At 36.0% G+C, this 26882-nt stretch overlaps 6 protein-coding genes and 1 pseudogene across 6 annotated transcripts in view; 5 read left to right on the top strand and 2 right to left on the bottom strand.

Annotated features, from left to right (window-relative positions):
* Positions 1-855, top strand: part of LOC104818261 (expansin-A18-like) — a 3223-nt gene extending 2368 nt beyond the window's left edge. The window contains exon 3 of the mRNA XM_019204038.1: positions 335-855. Within this exon, the coding sequence (XP_019059583.1) occupies positions 335-647 (313 nt within the window). The 3' untranslated portion in view covers positions 648-855. The remainder of the gene's footprint in view (positions 1-334) is intronic.
* Positions 856-3092: 2237 nt separating this feature from the next.
* Positions 3093-4207, top strand: LOC104818249. Its single transcript, XM_010547749.1, has one exon. The coding sequence runs from the start codon at positions 3116-3118 to the stop codon at positions 4097-4099; it is 984 nt and encodes a 327-aa protein (XP_010546051.1). The 5' UTR covers positions 3093-3115; the 3' UTR covers positions 4100-4207.
* Positions 4208-4935: 728 nt separating this feature from the next.
* Positions 4936-6522, top strand: LOC104818241 (annotated as a pseudogene).
* A 4580-nt stretch (positions 6523-11102) lies between these two features.
* Positions 11103-15242, top strand: LOC104825260 (calcium/calmodulin-dependent protein kinase type 1D). The gene is made up of 7 exons (XM_019201643.1): positions 11103-11117; positions 11652-12291; positions 12379-12675; positions 13044-13379; positions 13501-13739; positions 14210-14585; positions 14707-15242. Exons 1-7 carry the CDS (start codon positions 11103-11105, stop codon positions 14946-14948), a joined length of 2145 nt encoding a protein of 714 aa, XP_019057188.1. The 3' UTR covers positions 14949-15242.
* Positions 15243-15550: 308 nt separating this feature from the next.
* LOC104818233 (dehydration-responsive element-binding protein 1E-like) lies at positions 15551-16350 on the bottom strand. Its single transcript, XM_010547726.1, has one exon. It carries the CDS (start codon positions 16269-16271, stop codon positions 15720-15722), a length of 552 nt encoding a protein of 183 aa, XP_010546028.1. The 5' UTR covers positions 16272-16350; the 3' UTR covers positions 15551-15719.
* Positions 16351-19537: 3187 nt separating this feature from the next.
* Positions 19538-20231, top strand: LOC104818222 (ethylene-responsive transcription factor ERF027). The gene is given in 2 exon segments (XM_010547715.1): positions 19538-19775; positions 19777-20231. Coding segments are annotated over 2 exon segments (555 nt in total). The 5' UTR covers positions 19538-19541; the 3' UTR covers positions 20098-20231.
* A 4823-nt stretch (positions 20232-25054) lies between these two features.
* LOC104818214 (lysophospholipid acyltransferase 1) overlaps positions 25055-26882 on the bottom strand; it is a 3400-nt gene continuing 1572 nt past the window's right edge. The window contains exons 4-9 of the mRNA XM_010547703.2: positions 26812-26872; positions 26221-26626; positions 26046-26131; positions 25766-25829; positions 25561-25679; positions 25055-25487 (exon numbers count right to left, since the gene is read on the bottom strand). Coding sequence (XP_010546005.1) covers positions 25353-25487; positions 25561-25679; positions 25766-25829; positions 26046-26131; positions 26221-26626; positions 26812-26872 — 871 coding nt within the window. The 3' untranslated portion in view covers positions 25055-25352. The remainder of the gene's footprint in view (positions 25488-25560; positions 25680-25765; positions 25830-26045; positions 26132-26220; positions 26627-26811; positions 26873-26882) is intronic.

The following is a 26882-nucleotide window of genomic DNA, read 5'->3' as shown; positions in this document are numbered from 1 at the left end:
CCGCCTGCGGCCAATGTTTCGAGATCCGATGCGTCTCGTCGCCGAATTGCTACGGGGGTTATACATCCACCGTCGTGACCGCCACCACCCTCTGCCCTCCCAACTGGTCACAAGACTCCAACCATGGTGGCTGGTGCAATCCGCCACGTGTCCACTTCGACATGACCAAGCCTGCTTTCATGAGGATCGCTAACTGGAAAGCTGGCATCATCCCCGTCTCCTACCGCAGGTACCTTTCTTTTTTCTTTACATATATATATATATATATATATATATATATACGTGCATGTGTGTATACATGTGTGCGTGGTTACATATCTATACATATATGCAGGGTACCATGCAGAAGGAGTGGAGGGATAAGGTTCCAGTTCCAGGGGAACGCGTACTGGCTCCTGGTGTACGTGATGAACGTGGGGGGCTCGGGTGACGTGGGGAGCATGGCGGTGAAAGGGTCGAGAACGAATTGGATAGCGATGAGCCACAACTGGGGAGCGTCGTACCAGGCCTTCTCCACCCTCTACGGCCAATCCCTCTCTTTCAGGATCACCTCTTTCACCGACCGCCGCACCATCTACGCTTGGAACGTCGCTCCTCCCAGCTGGCAGACCGGCATGACCTACAAAAGCGCCGTCAACTTCCGGTGATTCAGTCTATACATACACACGCACATATATATATATATATATATATGTATGTTTTCTTTATCGTATCATCTTGTGATCTTTCCCTTCGATGTTTAGAAAGAGTTCTTGACACGTTAGTACGGTTGATTAGAATTTGGTCTCATGTTTCAGAGAGGCGTTCTTGAATTTTCTCTGTGTTTGGCTCTTTTTTTCCCAATCGTTGACTACCTATGGTTATATGACAAAATAATATATATATATGTTAAATTTCAACGATAAGAATCCACTGAAATTTTGCAATGGATTTTCAACGGATAGTCCGTTGAGTGTTTTCAATAAAATTGCAACGACATTTTCCCATTGTTATATCGCAACGATGTTGCAATGAAAATTCCATTGATATTAATATCAACGACCAGTTCGTTGGTAACTACCGTTGCAATTTTGCGATGATAGTTTCCGTTGGTAATAACCGTTGAAATATAGCAACGAAAATATCAACGACTATCCGTTGATATGAATATATATATATATATATATTTATATAATATAAGATCAGCTGGAATTATCACACGCTATATTCATCCGCAAGATTGTTCAGAAAATTAGTTGCGGGGTTCACGTCAACGGAAGAAAATATGCAACTTTTGAAGTTCTTGTCCCAATACAATAATAATAATAATAATAATAATAATAATAATAATAATAATAATAATAATAATAATAATACGTGTCTAAAATGATAGTTCCGATCCAAAATTATTTAAAACCCGGGTATCCACGTCATACTGGTATAATTCGATAATGTATATGTGTTATTTCGAATTCAAATTACCGTTGCAAACATCAGGACATCTTACAAATCAAGGAAAAAAGTTATTTATAAATTTATTTTAGAAAAATGATAAAATTACCATTGATACTTATTAAAATTTTAAAATATATCTTGATGTGTGTAATCTTCCTTAAAAATTAAATAAATACTCTTGCCATTATTAAAAATTATGGAAATTGTCTCTAGTTTTTCTTACAAAATTCAGATTTATTGTCCTAAAATAATGGTTAATACACCAATCATTCGCAAGCTTTATTTAATTTATAAATATATATCATATGATCTCATTTTTATTATTCTTTTTTTTGTTAACCACCTTTCTATTATTATTAACATTATTATTATTATTATTATTACTACTATTATTATTCCCTTAATTATTCTTTTTCCCCCGGTACCCCGAGTAGGGGTGGACATTCGGTTCGGATAATTTGGTTATTAACTGAACCGAACCGAATAAAGGTATTTCGATTATTAACCGAACCGAGTCAAATAACCGATTGGTTATGATTTTTCAAAAACCGAAATAACCGAATCTGAACCGATTAAAAAATATTAACCGTTTGGCTATGAATTTTTAAAACCCGAAATAACCGAACCCGAACCGAATCTGACCGAACCGTTTATATATTTTCATTTGTATATATTTATATACATATATGAATATGCGAATTCTTAATTTAATCATTGCTTTATTATATTTTAAACGTATTTTATCATTCTTATTACTGTTTTTAAGTTTCGTGTGTTATAAACATTAAAAAAATACGATCTTTATTTATTTAATAATTTTATGTCAAAATATAAATTTAGATATTATTATTTTATATGTTAAAATAATTACTATAATATTTTATATTTTATTTTCTTTGAATATTTTTTAATTATAAATGAATTGATTTTTTTTTTAAATATTATAACCGAACCGAAACCGAACCGAACCGAATCTTTATCTGGTTATAGTTTGGTTATAGTTTTAAATAGACAAAACCGAGCTGAACCGAACTGAAACCGAACCGAACTGAACCGAATAAAATTAATTAACCATTTGTTTATGAGTTTTCATAACCTAAAATAACCGAACCCAAAATAACTATAACCGATTAATCCAGAACCGACCGTTCGTCCAGCCCTAGTACCGAGTAGGCGAGTAGATTGAACTTGAAGAATAGTCGGATTTCCACGCAAATCATTAACATAGACTCTGGTGATATATGATACCCAATTCAGTATGTAAATTCCTTTTTTTTTGGGTATAATAACGTAACAGATACGATGGTATATATGGATGGATACACTGATATTATGTACTCAAACCGGTATAATACTATACTTATAAATGGAATGTTTTGCGCATTTTATACGAGTATAATAAATTATTTAACATTTTTCCATTAGTATACGTAAACTTTACTCAAACCTATCGTGCCACCTTTTGTTCCATAAAATAACATTTCATCTTTGGCATATAAAATGTATATAACGACAAAAGCATACCTTTCACTTCAATTCAAAGCCAACAAAATTTAATTTAATTTAATTTATCCAAAATAATGTATCTTCCTCTTCAATTCAAAGCCAACAACTATTACTACAACAAACAAACAAACAAACAAAACATTCATATGATCGAATCAATACTGTCGATCTCGAAATGGAGAAATTCTCCGTTCCCTCTCTCACGTTCACACTGATCCTTCTTATTCATTCAGCGGATTCTTCGACCAATCCGCTCATCGAATCTTCGAAACTCCTCGATCTTCTCATTAGAGATTACACATTTAAATCTCTGAGGAAACACTCGATCAAAACCGGCGTTCTTCGACCGGTTCATCTCCCATCAAACTACTCCGGCATAACAGTGGATACTGTCAGATTCCGATGTGGAAGCCTTCGGAGATACGGAGCTCAAGTCAAAGAGTTCAATGTCGGCGTCGGAACAATCCTTCAACCGTGTCTCGAACGTCTTCTGTTGGTCCGACAAATATTGGGTTCACATTGGTCCGACATTTACTACACCAACTACGATCTTTCTGGTTACAAGCTCGTATCTCCGGTCCTAGGGCTCTTGGCTTACAACGCTATCAACAACGACTTCACCAACACTAGTAGTTCTTACGAGATAAACCTCGCCGCCGGTAAGAATCCGATCACCGTCGATTTCCAGAACGTATCAAGATCGGTGGAGAGAACGTTCTTGAACAAACCCTTGTGCGCAAGCTTTGGACTTGACGGGAAAGTGACGTTAACGGGAGAGGTAACGCCGTTAGTCTGCGCCGTGAAAACGCACGGGCATTTCGGGTTGGTGGTGACGGAGACGAGGAAGGAGGAAAGCGGGAGATCGGATGGTGGAGGAGGAGAGATCAAGAAGGGGGAGAAGATCAGACGGTGGAGATCGGTGGTTGGAGGGTTTGTGGGGTCGGTGGTTCTGGGGGTTTTGCTTCTCGGTCTGGTTTTAATGGCGGCGGTTTTGGCGGCGAGGAAGAAGAAGAGAAGGGTGAAAAGGGAAGAGATGGAGAGAAGAGCTTTCGAAGAAGAAGCTCTGAGAGTTTCCATGGTAGGTCATTCTAGGGTTTTCTCCGCTTCTGCTACGAGGACGTTGCCTGCTTTCATGGAACACGAGTGCGTTCCTAATTAGATAAATTTTCGTATTTTTTATAATTTTTTTCAATATATTTTATTTTGACAATGTTTTTATGTGTACACTATGCTCAATCGTTATAGAAACTGTGATTAAAATGCTCGACTACCTCTCCATTGTGATGATTGATGGCTTTTTATACGTTGGCTACTTATCTATTCAATGATACTCATTAGTGTTTCAGCATAAAAAGTCATTAACAAGATTTTATTTGAATTTTTAGATCATTACATAAGGCAAAAATGTACTACTTAATTAATTATAAATAAAAACAAAGATTTGCATCTGCCCATCAATTATAAATAATAATTCATTACAATGAAATGACGTCGGACTTGCAGACTGCGATACGATCCATCACACACTCAATTCCTCATAAATAAAGTAATATTCATAATAAGTTTTAGATAAATAAAGTGGATACACATTTTTTATAAATGAAATTCTTTGGACTGCGCACATGCATGGATGATAAACTTTTGGATCTTTATGATTTCAAGCCAAATTAAATATATGTATATTGACTGCAGCAGATTCTAATCCTTTTGCTCAATCTTCATCTTGAAAATTACTTAAGAAATTAATCGAGTCTCGTAAATTTATCTTCGTTTTTAGACCCACGGATCTAATTTGGCATAATTTTATTTGTAATTTAGTTACGAAACTTAATATCAGTAAGAACCCCTCTTCAAATGGCCTTCTAAATTAAATTAAGGTCTTTGGCGCATCTTTATTAACTTAGGGTCAAATACGTAAGTCTCAAAAGTATAGGTACTAAAATTGAAGAATTCCCCCCCAAAAATGGGATTAATGGAAGCATCGTTGAACACAAACGTGTCTCTCTCTCCTACCATGTTCTGATCGCTCTCTTCCTCTCTCCGGCGAGGTTCTTGAGAATGGGTGCGGAGGCAAACGACTCGCCGGCGGCGTTTAACGTTCTCATCTACGGCCGGACAGGTTGGATCGGCGGTCTGCTCGGCAAGCTCTGCAAATCTCAGGGCATTCCGTACACCTACGGCTCTGGTCGGCTCGAGGACCGTCGCTCGCTGCTCGCGGACATCGAGGCAGTGAAGCCGAGCCATGTCTCAACGCCGTCGGAGTGACCGGAACGACCCAACATTGACTGGTGCGAGTCCCACAAGGTAGAGACTGTCCGTACGAATGTGGTCGGAACCCTAACCCGCGCCGATGTGTGTAAGGAGAAGGGATTGGTTCTGATCAATTACTCCACGGGTTGTATATTCGAGTACGATTCGGGTCATCCTCTTGTGTCTGGCCTCGGGTTCAAGGAGGATGATATTCCCAATTTCACCGGATCGTTCTACTCTAAGACTAAGGCCATGGTGAGTTTCTTCTTCATTTTAACATTTTGAACCCTTTACGCAGATGAAAAGCTTATGATATGCTAAGTTTGAGCGTCTAGATCATGTATTTGGAATGCGTTTGTGTCAGATCCACGACCACGACTATGATGTATATGAATCTCTGATTCCATGGCATTACCGTATTCTGATCCAATAGATGTATCAAACTGGTTCAATATTCATGATGGTCTTTCATACTGTATTGTTGATCGTTAGCCACAGAGTAACTGGCTGGATGGGAATCATCGGATACTGTTTCTTATTCTTTTTGGTGTTGAAACCATTCATGTGGATCAAGTTTACAGCATCACTAGGGTTTTGGATCAAGTTAACCGGATTCTAGGTAGGAAAAATGTTGGATGCTGTTTTGATCTCTGGTGTTAAAAGGATTAAATGTCAACCAACAAGCCAACTACTTGGGACCAGACATGTTATATTTGTTTGTAGACTTTGGTTTTTGGGTTTGGATTGGGCTATGTGGGTTTAAGGATCTTGTGTCATTACTGTTGGATTTTAGTTTTTTCACAATACTCGTTTGAGTTCGATACTATCGTGTAGTTCTAAGTATTCTTGATTTGTGACCCTAAATAGGCGGAGGAACTGCTCGAGAACTACGACAACGTATGCACTCTCCGTGGTCGGATGCCTATATCCACCGATCTCTCCAACCCACGAAACTTCACAACCAAAATCACCCGGTATGACATTCCCAACTCGCTCCATGACAATCCTCAACGAGCTCCTCCCAATATCCATCGAGATGGCAAGGCGGAACTTAACAGGGATCTGGAATTTCACCAACCCGGGAGTTGTTAGCCACAGCGAGATCCTCGAGATGTAGAGAGAGTACATCGACCGGGCTTCACGTGGAAGAACTTCACGGTGGAAGAACATGCGAAAGCGATTGTCGCCCCGAGGAGTAACAATGAACTCGATGCAGCCAAGTTGAAGGCCGAGTTTCCGGAATCAAGGAGTCGATTGTCAAGTTCGTGTTTGAGCCGAACAAGAACAAGAAGACAGAGGTTAAGTAAAAAAATAATAAACAAATTGTCACAATATGATTCATATATATATATATATATATATTATCAGTATGTGCTAACATAATTATATTTCTCCAGCATAATAATTTACAGTAATGGTTGGAGACTTACCTAATCATAAGAAAACTTATGCAATACATACAAGAAATTAACTAACACACAAAAAAAAATCAATAAATTAAATCATAATACCTTTAATCCTTGATTATCCAAAATTATCATGGATGTTAACAAAGTACTAAATATTCGAGTATTAAAAATCACAAAACAATTCTTCATTGCTTTGAAGAATAAATAAAACAATACTAATATGTAATATGATTAAGAAATTAAACATTACATTGAATGCAATAGACAACATTTAATTACCCTTATGTGGTTTTGCTTTTTTCTTTACCATTAAACTGAACCAGTTGCAGGGCAACTCTCCTTTGGCGGGTCACAATCTCAAATCCACATAAAATTACCACAAATTATATATATATATATATATATATATGAATCATATTGCATAGTTATCATGTGTATATGTGTGTGTGTGTGTGTCTGTATCACTGTATGTATATGTGTTTAGTTTGTGGGAAGAAGAACCTGCCAAAGGAGAGAAGCCCTAGAACTAGTGAGCTTACAGGCTCTTCGTATGTCTCTTCATCTCTCATGAGGATCCATGGATGTGGATACACACACACACACATATATATATATATATATACATGTATTCATAAAATATCGGATGTGGAATTTACCTAAAAGAATATAGGATAATTCCATTATTTTTCCTATGTCAAACATATTGAAATTTTAAGTTTTATTCCTTTTGACTTTAGACAGTTTCACGACGTAAAAAATAATGGAAATAACAAAATCGTGAATTAAAATTAAATTCATGCATACACATAATCTAAATTCCCTGAAAATTGTGGATAAAACTTCATGAATTTTAATATACAATTCGATCACATTGTCAAACCTTACAAATTATATAATCTAATTTAAGATTTGATTTGAGAAATAAGTAAAAAAGTTACCCGATAGGGGATACATACATTAGCATATGCCATTGGATATTCTTGATCTGTGACTGTAACTTCGCTTACTTTAAAAGCACCCAAAACTTCGCTTTAAAAATATAAAAATACAAATACAAAATATCTCAAAATATAATATGTACTTATAACAATCTAAATTTATAGGAGCAACGTATGATATTTTTTGTTCTCCAAATGTTTTTTACTAAAAACGTTTGGGATGAAATTGGAAACTGTATCCAAATTTTAATCCATTTGCTTTGCATTTATAGGTATTTAACATATCATTTACCTGAATATTATATTTTTAACAATTAATTTTATATATCATTTCAAAGCATTTTCAATATATTTTTATTTTGTATTTTTATTTAACTCACTAACATATTACTATATCAAAAAACAATTGTCCATCAAAACTTATTAAAGAAAAGTCATTGAAGATATTAAAAAGGATATATTTTTAGCATTATCATATTTTGTAAACAACTGTATAGTTTGTGTCTAAATTTTTATAGAAACTTATAATTTAACTTGCGATATTTTTTGTTCTCTCAATTTACGGAATGCAAAAATGTTAAGATTATAACCATAAACTGAAATTTATACCATAGTAGATAGAAACCTCAAAAAATATCATTGTGCATACGAAAGTTAAGCAATACTTCTTATTATTATTATTATTATTATTATTATTATTATTATTATTATTATTATTATTGGATGCCGTGGGGAGAAGTAGAGGGGATTCCCCATTAGCAAGACATTATGGTATATCCTCCGTCATATTCTAATATTTCTCATTTTGATTTTCTATTTTTTTTAATCATAATAACTTTTTATTTGCTTGACATTCTTCATTCTATTTATAATTCGTTCAATATGATTGAGTTTCTAATGGTATGAATGCATTAAAAACCCCCCAAGCAAATTAGAAAACAAATCATGATTAAATTTTCCTTGTGTTTTGGTCTGACGTGGATAATAAAATATTTTACTTTGTTAATGTCTGTAAAATGCTTAATAATTCAATCAAGAAAGACAAAGAGACAACATGAAAACATGGAGCAAAAAGAGGAAAGTATGGAGCAAACATAAAAGAAAGGAGGAAAGTATGAAGCACATGGAAAAAGTCAAACATTATTAAATGAGAATAGACAACATGATTGAGTAAGAACGTGGACACATATCAAGAGAAGAAAAGCATAAAAGGGGAGCTGCACATACAGAGAAGGGGTCGAAGACCATTGCTATTGAGAGAGCATAAAGAAAAGAGAGAGATTTGAGTAGAAAAATATGTAAGTTCTATTTGTATGGGGAAACACTGGTGAGCGTTACTTGAAAGAGTGAGAGGTGTATCTGAGGGGGAGTCGTCAAATAACTGGCGAACCGCTCACAGGCCTAGACGGGTCTAGGATAACACGTGGTGTGCGTTGCACACAAAGTGTTTGGGCTGATAGAATTTCTTGTGGTACGAGGTTTTGCTCAGGGGAGTAAAACGAGTGGGTGAGTGCTACTTCAACAAAAACGAGTTGTACTTCACCTTTACCAAGGAAATAGAATCTTGGGTGTTTTTGTATATCATCGTGTGAGCACACTTTTTCATACTTTTTCTTAATTTTCATAAAAGGTTAATATTTCAACGGAAAAAATATTCTAATTACTTATAATGAAGAAAAAACAATTGATATGCGGATATATGATTACATAATCAATATATGTGTACCACTATGTTTATATTAAAGTGTCACGTCATTCGTTTCCTAATGTAGTGTACAATATAAGTATTACCACGTGATTATGAGAACAAAAATGATTAAGCAGTAATAACTAATAAGCTCCGTTAGTTAAGATTAAATTTAAAGTTTAACAATAATATATATATATATATATATATATATATATATATATATATATGAAATTTAAACATATTCTCTGTTTAGCGATAAATTGATAATGATAAAAACGTACGAATTCTCTAAGAAGAATATACAAGCTGTTATTTAATTTTTTGAATTTGACAGTTGACTTTGCAAATCCGCAATTAAAACGTACGAATTCTCTAAGAAGAAAAATTATAAAAAATGAGCAATTTGTTTGTAATTTAAAGAAGAAAAAACAATTCCATAATCCGTTGTCTTCTCTTCTTGGACTGCCTTCAGACTTTAATAAATACAAGCAATTTATATTCCACGTAGGAGGTCCACCACACTTCAAAGCAAGGTCCCGCTTCATTCTCGACGGTTCAGATATTTCCACGTGGCAGTACCCCATTGGGTTTTATGTGGGCTCCACATCCGCCGCGATAACTACGACTTCCACAGGCAAAAGGTCAAACATTTTTTTTTATAATAAAGAGATATTAAATTATTATTTTTGGGTAAAAAAGTATTTAATTTGTTAATAACAATCTACCTATTTATTTACTTTAGTCATAAATAATGTAATTAATTTTACGTGCTTAGTATAGAATCACAGATGTGACAAATGTAATAGTCAAAGTAGCAAAAATACTTAGCATTACCAAAAAAATACTATCGTTATTAAAAATAAATTTTATAAATGAATTAGTAAAGGAAAAAAAGGAATGTGGAATAATCATCACCGAGCATGTGGGATTCGAGTAACGGGTAGTAATTGCAAGCGACCAAGGTGGCCCAGTGGACACGTGGAGACATATTACTGGCAACCTATGTGTTAGAGCCCAACGTAATTATCCTTAAGTCCCTATATGTTATTTATATTCCATTTCAACACCTGTATTCTTAGCAATCGATAGGCCAACCAAAACATCATAATATTCCTCTCATTTCCGCTTTTATTAAGAGTATAGGAACCGACATGGACTAAATTAATAAATTAGTTTAAGCTATATAACATTGATAATCTAATACTAAAACTCATATTATTTTTTATATGTTAATATGATAACACCAAATCCATTCGGTTTCATAATCTTTGAAATATCGTTATTAATAATTTCAAAATTATAAAAAATCACAATTTTTTCATTTTGAAGTTTCTTATTTCACCTTTTCTATAGACTTATATTTTTTATCCACATTTTTAAAGATAATACAAGAAGTAAATAGCTCAACAAAATCAATATTTATCGAAAATATTTCAGTTCATTAGTTCCAGTATTTAATTGATACAGACCCATTAAAGCTGTGAATTGTACATAAATTGCATTCGGGGGTGGGATTTAACAATAATTAAAAGTTTACGAGGTTTTATTAAAATATGAGTAAAGCAGTGGGGTACAATTATAAATTTAGACTTTTATGGAACTAAGGGAACTAGAAACAGGTTCTGCCGGTAACCCGTAGACACGGAGTAGTTTTTGAACGAGAGAGAGAAAAGAGCACAAGACGGGGTCAGGTCTCTTCGCTGCAACGCATAGCTGTTCTTGTTCTTCTATGGGATTCCTCTGAGAAAAGGTGAAATTCTCAATCTTTGTGTCATTTCTCGATGAAATTTTCCGGTAAAACCGAAGCCATCTCCTTCCGCTTATGTTAGATTTTTGCCTTTTGTGGGGGGTTTTCTCGAACTCTCTGGTTTGATCATGGTTCAGATTCCCGTAGGTTTAGTGGTGTTGAATGCTTGAATTTAACATTTTCTCGTCGATTAATCCAATACTGAGATGCCTTCTGTGTTCTAGAGCTAGGGTTTTGGCGTTATGTAGGGTTTTAGTACGAATCTTCATTCCGATGTCAATTTGACTCTACTTTTTCGATCTGTGAAGGGAAATCGATCATGGGTTTTGTTTAGCTTGCTTAGTTTCAAGCTGATTTGGTAACAAATTGGTGTTTAATTCCGGAAACTCGTGAAATGTTTTAATCAAAAAAGTGATTTGGTGAAATATTTCTGTTTTTGGTGACTCAAATTGTAGATCAACCCTTGTCTCTAAAGTTTCTGTCTTGAAAATTCTCAGATCAGAGGGTCCAAGAAAGAATGCAGCTTGCGTAGCATGTTTTAACGCGTTGAAGAAAGAAGATGGCTTGGATTATGCATAACCGGTAGTTTGCAGATTCCTTCTGAGCTTGGAATTACTGTTGATTTTTCAAGGAGTGTGTCTAAGATAAGATTCATCGCTCGTAGAATTAGAATATAGGCTTTGAAGTTTTGGTTTGTGCTTTGGACAAGTGAGTGTTGGTATATTGGCATGGACGTGCCTGATAAGGAGAATACAAGCCAGCCCTTGTTTGAGTTCAGCAACTGCTATAAAGTTGCAAGCCTTAGCGAGACCATTCTAAACCCGGTTCATGTTTCAAACTTGAAAGATCGATATTTGCTCGGGGAACAGTTAGGTTGGGGTCAGTTTGGCGTGATAAGAGTATGTTCTGATAAGTTAACAGGAGAGAGACTCGCTTGCAAGTCTATTTCCAAAGACAGACTTGTAACACGGGACGACATGAGGAGCGTCAAGCTTGAGATTGGAATAATGACCAAATTAGCCGGGCACCCGAATGTCGTTAATCTCAAGGCAGTTTTTGAGGAGGAGGATTATGTGCATCTCGTGATGGAATTATGTGCAGGTGGTGAGCTTTTCCACCAGCTTGAGAAATATGGAAGATTTTCCGAGTCTCGGGCTAGGGTTCTTTTCAAGCATCTGATGCAAGTTGTCAAGTTTTGTCATGATAATGGTATTGTTCACAGAGATCTGAAGCCTGAAAACATTCTGTTGGCCACGACGTCTTCTTCATCTCCCATTAAACTGGCAGATTTCGGTCTGGCAACCTTTATCAAATCTGGTAAGAGATGGTGTCATTTAAAGTTCCAAATCCAGAAAATTTTGCATGGACTCTGTATTTCTAAGACATAAGTTTTCTGGTGAGCAGGCGAAAAGTTGAATGGAACCGTTGGTAGCCCGTTTTATATAGCTCCGGAAGTATTATCTGGGGGCTATAATCAAGCTGCTGATGTATGGAGTGCTGGAGTTATTTTGTACATTCTTCTCAGTGGGGTCCCACCCTTTTGGGGAAAGACTAAGTCGAAGATTTTTGATGCTGTCAGGGCTGCAGATTTGAGATTTCCTCCTGACCCATGGGACCGTATAACTTCTTCGGCTAAGGCCTTGATCCAGGGAATGATCAGCATAGATCCTTCCCAACGATTAACGGCTGACCAGGTTTTAGGTATGTCATTAAATGATGTGATGTGCATCTAAGGCTTTTGAGGTTGATACTGTGGTTATAGATTGGATCCCTGATAAAGAAGTCTTTGGAAAGGCTTTTCACATTTCAAACTAGCCAAACCACCGGCCTTTTTCTTGCTTTCTGCTTGCAAATTTTCACTCTTTAGATCTTTTCTTAAGTAAGATACTGACAAAATTCATAAATGGTAAGCTCCCAATTGACTTTCCTCATTCAATTTCTAAAGACAAATCAGATTAGTTATGAGAGAACGAAGAAGTTGCGAGATGCTGTAGTTACGAGTCTTGATGAGTTTCAATAACTTCTGATACGTATTAATCTGATCATTTTTCGGTTGTGTTTATTTGAAGCTCACTCCTGGATGGAGCAATTATCTGAATCAGCTCAAGAAAACTATGATCGCAATGGCTTTGGATGCGAAGGGATGGAGATCGGGGGAGATTCTTTCTCCACCCAATACGTTTCCCGTGATCAAGATTATAGCTTTAATGTCGGCCAATATGTGCAATCAACGGGACAGAACTCGTTCTCGTCTTTCCTAGTTGCGGATAACACCCCGGCACTTGGAGGGTTTTCTTTCGATGGGCACGCAGAATGTGCCTCAGATGGATTCTTGACCGGATTTCCCTCGATGCCAAGCTTTACCTTTTTCAGTCCAGGCCCCGGGAAAGATGAAAAACTTGAAGGTAGAACTGCCCTTGTAGCCATTAAACGGTTTGAATTGACAAGAGCTTGAGCTCGAGCTCGAGGCCTTTTCAGGGCATTTCCCCTTCGCATCTTGACCATATCTCTTTTCTTGAACTGTAGAGACAAGCCCGACAAAGCATGAAACTAGGGGGGAGACAGAACCGGTGAAGACAGAGACAAGAAGGGAGAGAGCAAACTGGTCGAGAATATCGGGAATGCACAGCAAGAGGAACCGAACCATAGGGCTGGGCGAGCTCGATCAGCTCATCGTCGACGTTGCAGTCACAGAGTCGATGATCAGATGGGCATCTTGCACTCATATTCCCACCGGGCAATCCCTCAGATTATCGCTCGTGTGCTAAAAGCAAAGGAAAAGAAAAAGGAAGCAATTTTCAAGTGTACAGCTGGTTTTGGCATCTGACCCATCTGTAAAAAACTGCCGGATCTGTCCCAAAAAAAGCTCGTGTTTCGTCGTTCAAAGCTTCAGGACCATAGCGTGTGCAGTGGAATTGTATTAAACGGCGTCGTTTAACTGTTCTTGTTCTTGCGGATACTGTTGTTTGAATAGGAAACTCAGGGGTTTACTTACATGATGCTTTTCACATTTCAAACTAGCCAAACCACCGGCCTTTTTCTTGCTTTCTGCTTGCAAATTTTCACTCTTTAGATCTTTTCTTAAGTAAGATACTGACAAAATTCATAAATGGTAAGCTCCCAATTGACTTTCCTCATTCAATTTCTAAAGACAAATCAGATTAGTTATGAGAGAACGAAGAAGTTGCGAGATGCTGTAGTTACGAGTCTTGATGAGTTTCAATAACTTCTGATACGTATTAATCTGATCATTTTTCGGTTGTGTTTATTTGAAGCTCACTCCTGGATGGAGCAATTATCTGAATCAGCTCAAGAAAACTATGATCGCAATGGCTTTGGATGCGAAGGGATGGAGATCGGGGGAGATTCTTTCTCCACCCAATACGTTTCCCGTGATCAAGATTATAGCTTTAATGTCGGCCAATATGTGCAATCAACGGGACAGAACTCGTTCTCGTCTTTCCTAGTTGCGGATAACACCCCGGCACTTGGAGGGTTTTCTTTCGATGGGCACGCAGAATGTGCCTCAGATGGATTCTTGACCGGATTTCCCTCGATGCCAAGCTTTACCTTTTTCAGTCCAGGCCCCGGGAAAGATGAAAAACTTGAAGGTAGAACTGCCCTTGTAGCCATTAAACGGTTTGAATTGACAAGAGCTTGAGCTCGAGCTCGAGGCCTTTTCAGGGCATTTCCCCTTCGCATCTTGACCATATCTCTTTTCTTGAACTGTAGAGACAAGCCCGACAAAGCATGAAACTAGGGGGGAGACAGAACCGGTGAAGACAGAGACAAGAAGGGAGAGAGCAAACTGGTCGAGAATATCGGGAATGCACAGCAAGAGGAACCGAACCATAGGGCTGGGCGAGCTCGATCAGCTCATCGTCGACGTTGCAGTCACAGAGTCGATGATCAGATGGGCATCTTGCACTCATATTCCCACCGGGCAATCCCTCAGATTATCGCTCGTGTGCTAAAAGCAAAGGAAAAGAAAAAGGAAGCAATTTTCAAGTGTACAGCTGGTTTTGGCATCTGACCCATCTGTAAAAAACTGCCGGATCTGTCCCAAAAAAAGCTCGTGTTTCGTCGTTCAAAGCTTCAGGACCATAGCGTGTGCAGTGGAATTGTATTAAACGGCGTCGTTTAACTGTTCTTGTTCTTGCGGATACTGTTGTTTGAATAGGAAACTCAGGGGTTTACTTACATGATATATATATATATATATACACACACATGTTTGTGTGTGTATTGTGTGTGTGATGTGAAAATTATGAATCAGATTTTGTTGTGTTTTGTGATCTTCAATGGAGGAAGAGTTTGGTCTAAAATTACCAGCCGTTATACCAAAGGCCTCATCTCTTGGGAAGAAGTAATATGCTGCCATGGTGGTGGTGGTGGCGGCGCCGAAGAGAGCGATGAGGGAGATGACGGAGACTTGTCCGAAGAACCTCGCCATGGCTTCGAACACCAACACACTCCGTATACGAATGGATGCTTCAAATATCAAATATCCAATAAAAAAAACACCCACACCATAATCTTAATTAACTTTGATTAATTCATAAAATTAAAATCAACCTACTAATTAATTAATTAATTAATATTGTGTCACATTCAGAAAAAATAAACCTTCAGAAGGTTCCAGGAATCTGACAAATAGTTCCGTCAAAGAATCTTGGACAGAGGATCTAAGTTCTAACCACACTCCATATATATACACACACGCATGCACACAGATACATGTGAATTTAATAACTCCACAAGGACACGTCATCATAGGAACTATCATCATCCACGTACACACATGAGCCGACATCCCCGTAGTAGTACATCGGCCGTGGCGGCGACATCAATGGCTCCTCCGCTATTCTACTCATCATCGTCATCTCCTCCTCCTCCGCAGACCCTCCACCGTCGGAGGGCAAAACCGTAATCTCACTCCCTACCTCCGGCGTACGAAACATCTCCGCCGCCGCAGCCGCCGCGCTCCGGATGACGTCGGGATCGTCGGAATCCGGCGAAGGGAGGCACCAGGCGGAGTCTGCGAAGTTGAGGCAGGCGGAACGGCCGCGGAGAGCGAGTGCGGCCACGTCATGTGCACGCGCCGCCATCTCCGGCGTGGGATAGGTGCCGAGCCATATACGCCGTTGGTGCTTCGGTTCACGTACTTCGCATACCCACTTGTCGCCGTTTCTTCGGCGTACTCCTCTGTAGACAGGATGACGTGTCTCTTTGAACACTTTCCGACCGGCTCTCTTCTTCGGCAGCATCTCGGCCAGGACAAATTCGTCATTTCTCATATCTCGCAGACTTCGCCGGAAAATGGAGATTTTGCCGGAAAATGGTGAACTGAAATTCGATGTTTTTTTTTGGGTTTGGTTGTTGGAGGTCTGAAGCAGAGAGGAAGTGAATGAGGGATATATATATAGGATATTGTGGGCCCACTGGATGCGAGGTGAACACGGGACTGACATGGAGTTGCTTAAAAGTCGCCAGCCTGGCAGACATATGTCCACATCAGCTATTATTTATCACCAAAAAAATTTGTTTTTGTTAGCCTAATTATTAGTTTTTGTTTTTAATTAAACACCTAGCAGTTAGTATTTGTTATTATATTAACTCCTGTGCCGCAGAAGAATCAGTGAGATTTTTTTTACTATTTAATTCCACAATCACGTGATTTAATATCCATTTTTTTTTTATATTTTTGGGGATTTAAAGCACGTGAGTGATTTTCCATGTTTGGAAACACGTGGGATTTGCGTGGGAGACCTATTTACATTTTTACAATTTCATGCTTTTCAACGGAATATAGTATATGTAATAATCATTTCCTTATATCCTATTCTGCGGATAAGAAGACAATTTGCAACGTAATCGGAATTTTAAAAGGGGAATTGCATAAATTTATTATTGTATTAGTTTTTATTTTTCTTAAATTATGTGTATTTGATAAACTCTATGGACGGAAATAACAATACAATTCATTGAGTTGCGGATATGAAAATATGTGAATAACTATATAAACGTAAGTTCCAAAATTTAAAATAATAATAACGCTACATACCTAGATGTCACTGATGACGATATTGAGTGATGATGATAAGATCCAAAGCTAAAATAAAAAGTATATAATATGTTAACAAATGATAAATTAGTTTGACAAAAAAATGATAAATTAGTTAATTAATTAAATACTAAGATATATTGTCGTTCCGACAATGTGAGAAACGATGTCGGCCACATCTTCTCTCGCATTAAATGCTCATACTGTCTAGTGAGTGTCGCTTGCGCGTGTCCTACACTCACCTTTTCCTCATTTTTTTTTAAAATTATTATTATTATAATTCTCTTTAATTTCATTTATTTTGAAATTATTGTAAAAGCCCATTGAAGGTTCGTGTGAGCCCAACTTGAAAATGGGTTTGTGAATATTCCTGTGTGCTTTCGGTATCATCAGTGTCAGCCCATTACTTTTATGAAAACAGATTAATCCGTTTTTTTCGGAGAAAAATAGCCTAAATTGGATCATTTAATTTTATTGCTTGATTAAAATATTTATTTTTATGAAGTGTTATTTAGCCATATTTACATGTGTATTTTGTTGTGTTTATATATATATATATATATATATATATATTTTTTTTTTGATAATCCGGGAGACTACATCTCCCATGTGAATGTCTCTCCCCACATTTAGATTTGAACCTAAAATAAGAACATGCTTTGCATGTTCTCTCACCACTAGGCCACCCAAACTTGGATGTGTTTATATATATATATATATACACGATTTTGAGAGAGCCATGTGTTATGACTTGCCACCTACAAAAGTAATGGGTTGAACTTCAATTACCTATCCAAAGCGAAACGTCTAAAAGGTTTATTTGGAATATATATATATATATATATATATATATAATATTTTGCATTATTTTAATTATAGTTGTAAAGAAAAAGAGTACTACAAAGATTCGTATAAATAAAAAAATAGACGATTCGGGAAATAACCTTCGCCCTCAAGTAAAAAACACAGCTTGTCGGATGATACCCTACGTGGTTGCATTCCTCATGTGACGTGTATAAATTTTTATTCTTAGATTTCAAGGATATATATATATATATATATATATACATATCAATTATTCAATATCTAATAATTCTCGTAAAATGGAATGGAGTAAGTCATCCATCTATAGTTTTTGACTCGTGTAAATATGCATTTTATTGTATTTTTATCAAATTTTATATCATAAAAAATAATTTTCTCATAATGTATTAAAATATTAACAAACTATAAGATAATTATTCTTATTATACTATTGATAATTAAATAAATTTAGTTAGATTAACATAGTTTTAGTAAAACTCATAATTCAATAAAAAAAAATGTATCACATAATTCTATAAAAATAAACCAAAAAGAAAAGACAGTAATATATAAAATATAATTCTATTATTTCTTATATATTATTTAAATTGTAATTCTTCGGTCATACTTCCGTACGAACACTATTCTTTTTCCGTGGATAGTTCGTGGGAGAGAGGGAGAGCCAGAGCACAAACTTAGGACTGACACTGTAAACACAGCTAAGTGACTAGATAATCACCCATGGATATACACATATAAACACGCGTGTACTATAATATATATATATATATATATATATATATATATATATTCGGGAATTTATTTTCCTCAACCAACTTATTTTAACACCTAACATCAAAACTTGGATAATTCAATCGGTCAAATACAAACGAAGATGCTAAACTTATGTCTCGTCCAAAAATTAATTTTGGCTTTGATTGAGGATACCCGTTTACCCAAAACATTAAAACAATTAATAATTTTCTTTATACATTGGTGTTTGACGATTAGATTTTCTGCACCTGCGTATTTAATAAGATTTTTTATTTCTACAATAACTCATTTACATTTACTAGTATATGTGTTGACTTCTCTCATATTTTTTTTTTTATAAATAAAAAACCTTAAGAAATGGATGAAACTTTATAAATATATATACACAAAGCCAGGGAAAAAAAGGCAGTCGAGATGCACAAATTACCAAAAAAATCCAAATTTAACATCCAAATCATTGCAAAGTTTCTCAAAATATATCAAATAATTAATAAATACGATGGCTGGAACATCCTCAACCAACCCCACAAAGCTTTAGGGCAACCAAAAAAAAAATCCCCAGTAAAAGTGAGTAAAGAACAACTGGATTTGACAAAACCCACGCAATGCCCACGTAATTCACCGTGATTCCAATCTCATATTTAACTATTAAGATATCTCTCCCTAAACCCTAAAAACAATTGTCTGCCATATTCATATAAACTGCATATACATACACACTCACACTGTTCCCTTATTTTGTGTGTGTGTGTGTATATATGTGTAATGGATGACCCTAAAAACCCCACAAAAGACCCTATAGCCAAAGTTTCCTCCTCAGCAAATGTTCCACCTCCTCACACGTGTGACACTCCCCCTCGCACGTGTGAAATCCCTCCGCCGCTCCAAACCACTACTATTCCTTCTGCGGCTGCCCCCCGCCGCTATGGCCGCCGCCGCAGTCTCCGCTGCAGATTCATGTGTCCGGAAAAGACATCCGGTGTACCGGGGAATCCGGTGCCGGAGCGGGAAGTGGGTCTCCGAGATTCGTGAGCCCAAGAAAACGACTAGAATCTGGCTCGGGACTTATCCCACGGCGGAGATGGCCGCCACGGCCTACGACGTCGCGGCTCTTGCCCTCAAAGGCGGCGAAGCTGTCTTGAACTTCCCGGAATCTGCCCACGTCATCCCCCGTCCCGGGCTCCTCCTCCGCGGCGGATATAAGGATCGCGGCGGCTGCGGCGGCGGCCTCGGCTGTGGTGAAGAAGGAGGAAGGGAAAAGTGGGTTGGCGTCTCCGGCAGCGCGTGAGAGTCACGGAGGTGGTGACCAGGCGGCGGGTCCGGGGACGGAGTTTGTGGACGAAGAAGCTATCTTGAACATGCACAATTTGCTCGCTGACATGGCGGAGGGGATGCTGGTTCCGCCACCGTGGATGGTTTCTCCTCCGTCGGATGACTCGCCGGAGAATTCGGACGGTGGAGACAGTTTGTGGAGCTATTGATCAGTTCTTGTCGACTCTCTCTCTCTATATACATATACATATACATATATACGTATGTATGTGCGACCATCGATCTTTCTCTTTTGCCTGTTTGAGGAGACCAATTCCATATATATGAACGTCTTTTTTTTGGTCTCCATCATATATGAAGTTCAATGCCCAAAAATCTTACTAAATAATAACATTATTTGCGACAAAAAGAATTGAGAAAGATTGTGCTAAATTAAAAGACCTAATTAAAGAGCCTGAAAATATATAAATCAGAAAGTGCATAATTAATGATTTCTGAATGTTGGGATGTTCTTGAATCTCGCATTATAGGTTTAGATTTGTAATCTCTCTTTTGTGCGCGTGTGCGAATACGATCAGTGTGGATCGAATAATTAATAAGATGTAATTACGATTTTTTTTTATTCTAGTAGTTTTGATCAAATCTAATTCTGCTACGTAGTACGTACGTGCATGCGTTTGTGCTCTCTCATGTGCCGCTTTTTTTTATTTTATAATTTTATGAATGGTTAGTAAAATCTTTGTGATATAAATATATCTTCAGATAGATGTATATATATATATATTGGTCAACTAATGTGTATTTACATATGTATAATGTATTTGCACAAATATATATGAGAACATTTATGAAGTTTTAAAAGTTATTATAATCTCCATATTTAAGATATATGGTTTGGTTTTTCTTTGATATAGCATTAGCATGGAATATATATACAGGTATATATATATTGTTTTTTTACTGCTTGGTGATAAACGTAGGATCTATTGACCTTTGACCTGTCTTGTAATTGAAAATTAGTTTTCAAATGGAAAATGATATAAATCATACTATATTTTGTTTTGGTTAAACTGCAACGAGGAAATGTTATCATTAATGAACACATATGTCAATTACCTAAAAGATATGTGTTTACCGTATACATAATTGTATTTAGATGATCCAATAACCGTTGGTGAATGATCTTCGGGATATATATGAAATGCTCGAAAATTATTTTTCAAAGATCATGAATTTGGATATGTAGTATAGTTTAAGCAGATATTTACATATAGTGTAACATTTAATTGAATTTTTTAGGAATATTAATGAAGGTATTCTTTGTTATGATAGTGTCACATGAAGACTCAGATTCGACCATTAACTTCACAAAATATGTTATTACATATACATCAACATTAACATCTTCTTAGTCACAAATTTATTTAGGATCGGCCGCGTATATTTTTCGTTTCCATCCATACATCAAACTCTATCGGTTATTGTAAGATATTGAATAATTCCAAAAAAGGAATGTGAACATATATATATATAAAGTTTAGTAACTAATTATTTGGAATTGGAGGAACCATAACATAGAAAAACCAAGGAAAGGAAAATGGAGAAGTGAACCCACATTCCATAAATATTATAAAAAGTATTTTGTATAATGTTCTCATCCTCGGCAAAAGATCAGAAGATTTTCAACATAGAGAGCCAAAATTAAAGGGGCACTAAAATGGAGAGGAAGCGGCTTTCTTTCGTTACATACAATACATATATATATACACATTACTTTCAATGTTTTCATTTAGGGTTTTGAGAAATGGTTGAAGAGTCCAGAGACAATTATCTATTTGTAATGGCCATTAATCATAAAAAAAAGGGGTTTAGAAAAATTTATGAGAATTGGTGAAAAAAGATTTTTTATGATAATTAATTCGGCTTGTCCGTCTCTTCTGATTAAACATCTCCACTGTTTAATTATGGATATATATATATATATATATATATTATGATATGGCTATAATTGAATTATGTGTTCACGTTGTGTGTAGTGTACTGCTTCTTTTACCTCATCATAACTCCTATTTACCTCCATATTTTACAACAATTTCATATCATATGTATAATAAAAACTGAAGAAGAATAAGACAAGGCATTGAATGTTGTTCAAAAGAGATAATAATCACTCAAAAGTGAAATGAATATTTCCGTGCTTTTGCTTCTCCGCACAGAGCAGACAACATATCTCTTTTCCCATATCTCATGGACCCTTTCTGTCTTGTACATATACTGCAAATAATCCTTTCCTTAATTTGATTTTCAATTAATGCCATGTATATATACATATATATATATATATAATCTCAAAATGGTTCATAATCATCAACGGTTAGGGTTGGGCACGGATCGGATACTCGCGATTTTGGAGATACCCGTCTTCATCTTCATTTTCGCGGGTTTTATGAAAACAAAGTCTCGTTCTCTATCTCTTCTTCATCTTCATTTTCGCGTGTTTTAGGAAAACAAAGTCTCGTTCTCTATCCCATTAACCCCGGGTACCCGCCACTAAGAGACGGGTATCCGCGGATACCTGTATTTAAAAATAAATATAAACTAAATATTTAATAAAATTATATTATTTAATTTAAAAATATGTTTAAAATATAAAAAAATTATAAATCTTTGAATATATATATAGATTAATAAAAGTTTTTTTTAAATATATATGTTAATTTGTAAAAGTTAGAATCTAATATTTAAATAAATAATTTTAAAAAAAAGAATATTTAATCATATTTATATATTTAGGGATAACCCGGATATCCGTCTTGAGAAAATAAAATCCGTATTTGTCTTTGTCTTCATCTTATAGTACTCGTCTTCGTCTTCATTCAGTGTCGAGTATCCGTTTTCCGGGTACTTATGAGATCAGGTATCCGCAAACCCATGGATAATGGATTTAAATGATCAGTCCTATCGACCGTATAAAGTTAGGGTTGTCCGAAAAAAAAAATTAGGGCTTTTGTTATTTTCGCGTACACATCACTTAAAAGAACGATGTATAAAGATTCGTCTCGCTACATAAAGATTTCGATCGATCGGACCAACAAAACAACCGAAAGAATGATTTATTTCATGAAAAGATCAAAGAATCTTTAACCAAAAAAAAATCAAAGAATCAAGCAATAATTGTAAGAGATCAGAGGCGGTGTTTTTTGTTTGTTTGCTTGTTTCTGAAGTCAAACTCATCAAATGACGACGTGTCCTCGTCGAAATCCTAAGAAAAGGGCCAACAGCAAATGATCCTTTAAAAACTTGTGCCATTTAAGCCACATCCCACGTCTATACGTACACACACACACGTTATATATATATATATATACAATGTGTATGTGTATATGATATTAATTTGGGGCCAACTTATTTGTGATGACTGGCTGTTTGGCTCAGTCGGCCATATGACATTTTGGTGGTGGGTTTGTACTTTCCAATTTCCAAAGAAATATGATAGTCTAAAAGGATTCAAACTCAAATGATTACATTGCACGGTATTATATATATATATATATATATATATATAGTGATATATTATACTTAGTTTAGTATTCAAATTCAATTATGCTTGTTTTTCTACCAAAAATTATCCCCAACAAAAACCACTATCAAACAGAATGGTAGAGATTGATTTTTTTTTTCCTTCAGATTTTAAGTGTTTATTTTCGGATTTGAATTTTTCAATAAATGAATATAGATTCAATCTTTATATTAAATTTCGGTCTAGTCTATGTTATATTTATATTCATTTTTTCTATAAAAATATCAATTTTAAATAAAAATTTGGATTTTTTAACTTAAATTTAAAATTTATCAAAATTATAGTACTTTATAGAAAATATATGTAATCTATTTTAATATAGTTATATAGTATTTAATGGACATTAATTTTTATTTCAAAAATTTCCAAAACTATAATTCATTTTTTAAGAAAAAAAAACCGATACACAATAGCCAGTCCCTTTATGAGTTTCGTACCGTGGTCCAAGATATTCTTAAAAAAACACCCTCACAATTTCTTTCTTTTTTTTTCTGACACCGAATTGACAATTTTGTTTATGTTTTACATTTATATATATATATATATATAAAAGACAGAGGAGTGCTTTTCTCATTGGTTGGATTCTCTTTTTTCATGAAATCTAACATGAAAGAAAAACGACATAACTTTTTTTTTGGGGTGGGGGTCCATACATAGCGTATTCATTAGAGGAGACGAAATTGGATTTTGTATGACTTTGAATTTAGAAAGAAACATTTTAAAAAGTCTTATATATATATATATGTATGTATGTATATATAATGGATTGTTGACAAAGAGTGAGTAACATGGCCGACATGGTCCATGTCTTTGTTGATCTCTTGGCAAAATTAGATCTATTTTTCATATTTTTTTTTCTTTTTCAAGAAGGGATCTCGAGTTTTAGATGCAATTTAAATACGCTTATAAATTAATATTATATACAAATTCTATCTATGTTTAGCATAAAAAGATGCGTGAGAGCGGTGTAGGACGGTGCCATGTGTATAATATGTATAACATTTTAGTTTTTTTTTTTTTTGTGTTAGTTGCATGAGATCCATTCTTTTTTATTTCTGTCTTATATTTTGTTTTTAATTTTTTGGATGTTGTATTTCTATATTATGGAATATAAAAAATTTTAATTTTTTAATATATATAATTTTTTAAAAGTTTTTTCCTTTTTTTTTTTTTTTGCAATATATATGGGTGTGTGTGGGTACATAGTGCTCCAAATCATACCGTTTCTCTTTTTGGTAATGTTTACTTACATCATGATTAATCCTCTCTTTCCATCTTAACCGTATTTCAGTTTGGCGTTTAGCCCTAAACAAACTATTAAAAACCAGTTAGTGTCACATGGAATCTCTCCCCGTATTTTTAATCTTCCAGTGGGTAAAGAGAGATGGGCATCTGGACAATTATCATAATTCAAATAAAAAAAAATTATTATTTTACTGTATTGATGATTTGACATAATTCCATATTCAGATGGAAAATGATGACTTGAACATGTAGATTATATTATTTAATCGGGTGTGAATTTCACGCTCTCCGCGATCCTAATCATTATAAAAAATTTTAATAAAAAACTTGGAAACTTAAACTAACAGTTAGAAAATTCAAGATCCACAGATTTCACTCCTGTGGCCTCCTCAATATCCTGTTGTTTCTCTTCTCGGCATACACACGCATGCATGGATAGATGCATGCATGTTCGTAGTTTTGCGTATCAAACATGAAAAAAAGAAAACTGAGAAAGAAGAGAGCTTAAGTTATAGAAGCTGTGGGAGCCCAAAACATGTCCATAAAAATCAGAGTTAAAGAAGAAGAGAAGCGCTGAAGTGAAACGGGAGAGAAGAGAGAGAGAGTAAAGAATCGACAGCACACCATTCTTCACGTTACTCACTCTGTACGTGCTTTGGGCTTCGGCGGTTTGGCTGGAACGACGTATCCAAGGAGGATCACGACTATCGGCACGATCGTTCCTACGTAATGTACACTTCCATAGGCAGTGACTGTCTCGTGCAAGCTCAGCAACTGAAGCAGAATGCCAGTCAGAGCGAGAGAGAGAGAGAGAGAGAGAGAGATGAGGGAGGAGGAGAATCATTACCATAAAGCCGACGGATGAGTAGTTGAGGACCAATACAGTGTAGAGGAAGTTCACGAACACCATCACCTTCCTCGGTATACCCATCTTTGGATTAATGGCTTGTTGCCATCGGTAAATCACTGCTCGTCCGTCCAGAATATATAATATAATTTTGAGTTCGTTATAAACGGTAGAAGAAGACGATAACATTGTATCTTATACTTACCCCTTGAACCGGCGATCATCAATGCTGATTGAACGAAGAATATGATATAACCAGGATATAGTCCCTGCAGATACAAGATAACATCAATAAACTTCCATAACATATACGTTGTGCTATACGAGTTTTTTACACAGGAAGCAACGCAAACAGCAACATTCGAGGCTTGTGAGCATAAAAAGATGGTGGTGGAAATATTTTCCTGCCCGGTTCTGAAGATAACCGACACCAAAGAAAAGATTCAAAGAAGGGTAAAACTGCGTAATATCATGGAGGAACTCACATGCCAGACAGCACTGACAGTTTGCGTAGCTAGCAACTGGAAGAAACCTGCTTTCTTCCCTCTCTTTACGAGCCTCTCATATACATCTGTACCAAACAATAGAATGGTTAACTTGCGATAAGGTATATTCTGGCACAGTACTATACTATGATGTAGAACTCAACCGCAAACTCACAGTGACGGAGCCAAGTGCTGACTTGTATGTTCCACACAAGGGGAATCTGAACCGCACTCTTGGCAAGCTCAACTCCTATAATGTCAACATTTTTGGCACGGTCCCACTTTGGCTTTGGCGGAGAAGAATCGATCCAACCACTGAAACCCAATCCAGAGATGATAATAGAAGCCTCTGAAACCGACCATATGAAATAATACTTCCAACGAGCTGTGAAGCCAGACATGTACTGATAACCCAATCTTTTCCAGAACCCCCATTCTTGGTAAATGGGTTCGGTGAACCGAGTTAACGGGAAATAAGGCACTAAATAAAGATACAAAGCCATGCAAATCCCAGCTTGTAAAAGAGCTCGGAGTGTGGCCCCATATGGTGACGGTGCATTTCCTTTCTCAGTAGCCCAAATCTGAAGCACAAAAAGTACGAAAACAATCAAACAAAAAACTTTGACAAGTTGTACCGAAGGTGGATCAAGAATCGCTTCCTCATCCTCTCAAAGGGAACTCAAGATTTAATATTTAAAACATACACACACGTACATATATGTCTCGCCATAACATATATAAGGATGAAGATCAGAAAGGAGCTTACCCCCTTTCCTTCGGTCCACTCAAGATAGTCTTTCATTTCATAAACCGGGCCAGCAAAGTGGCTGCCACAGC

Source organism: Tarenaya hassleriana, unplaced genomic scaffold (assembly GCF_000463585.1).
Source record: "Tarenaya hassleriana unplaced genomic scaffold, ASM46358v1 Cleome1, whole genome shotgun sequence".
In the NCBI taxonomy this organism is placed as follows: domain Eukaryota; kingdom Viridiplantae; phylum Streptophyta; class Magnoliopsida; order Brassicales; family Cleomaceae; genus Tarenaya; species Tarenaya hassleriana.
The sequence above is the reverse complement of the archived record's forward strand: the minus strand, read 5'-3'. Positions and strand labels throughout refer to the sequence as shown.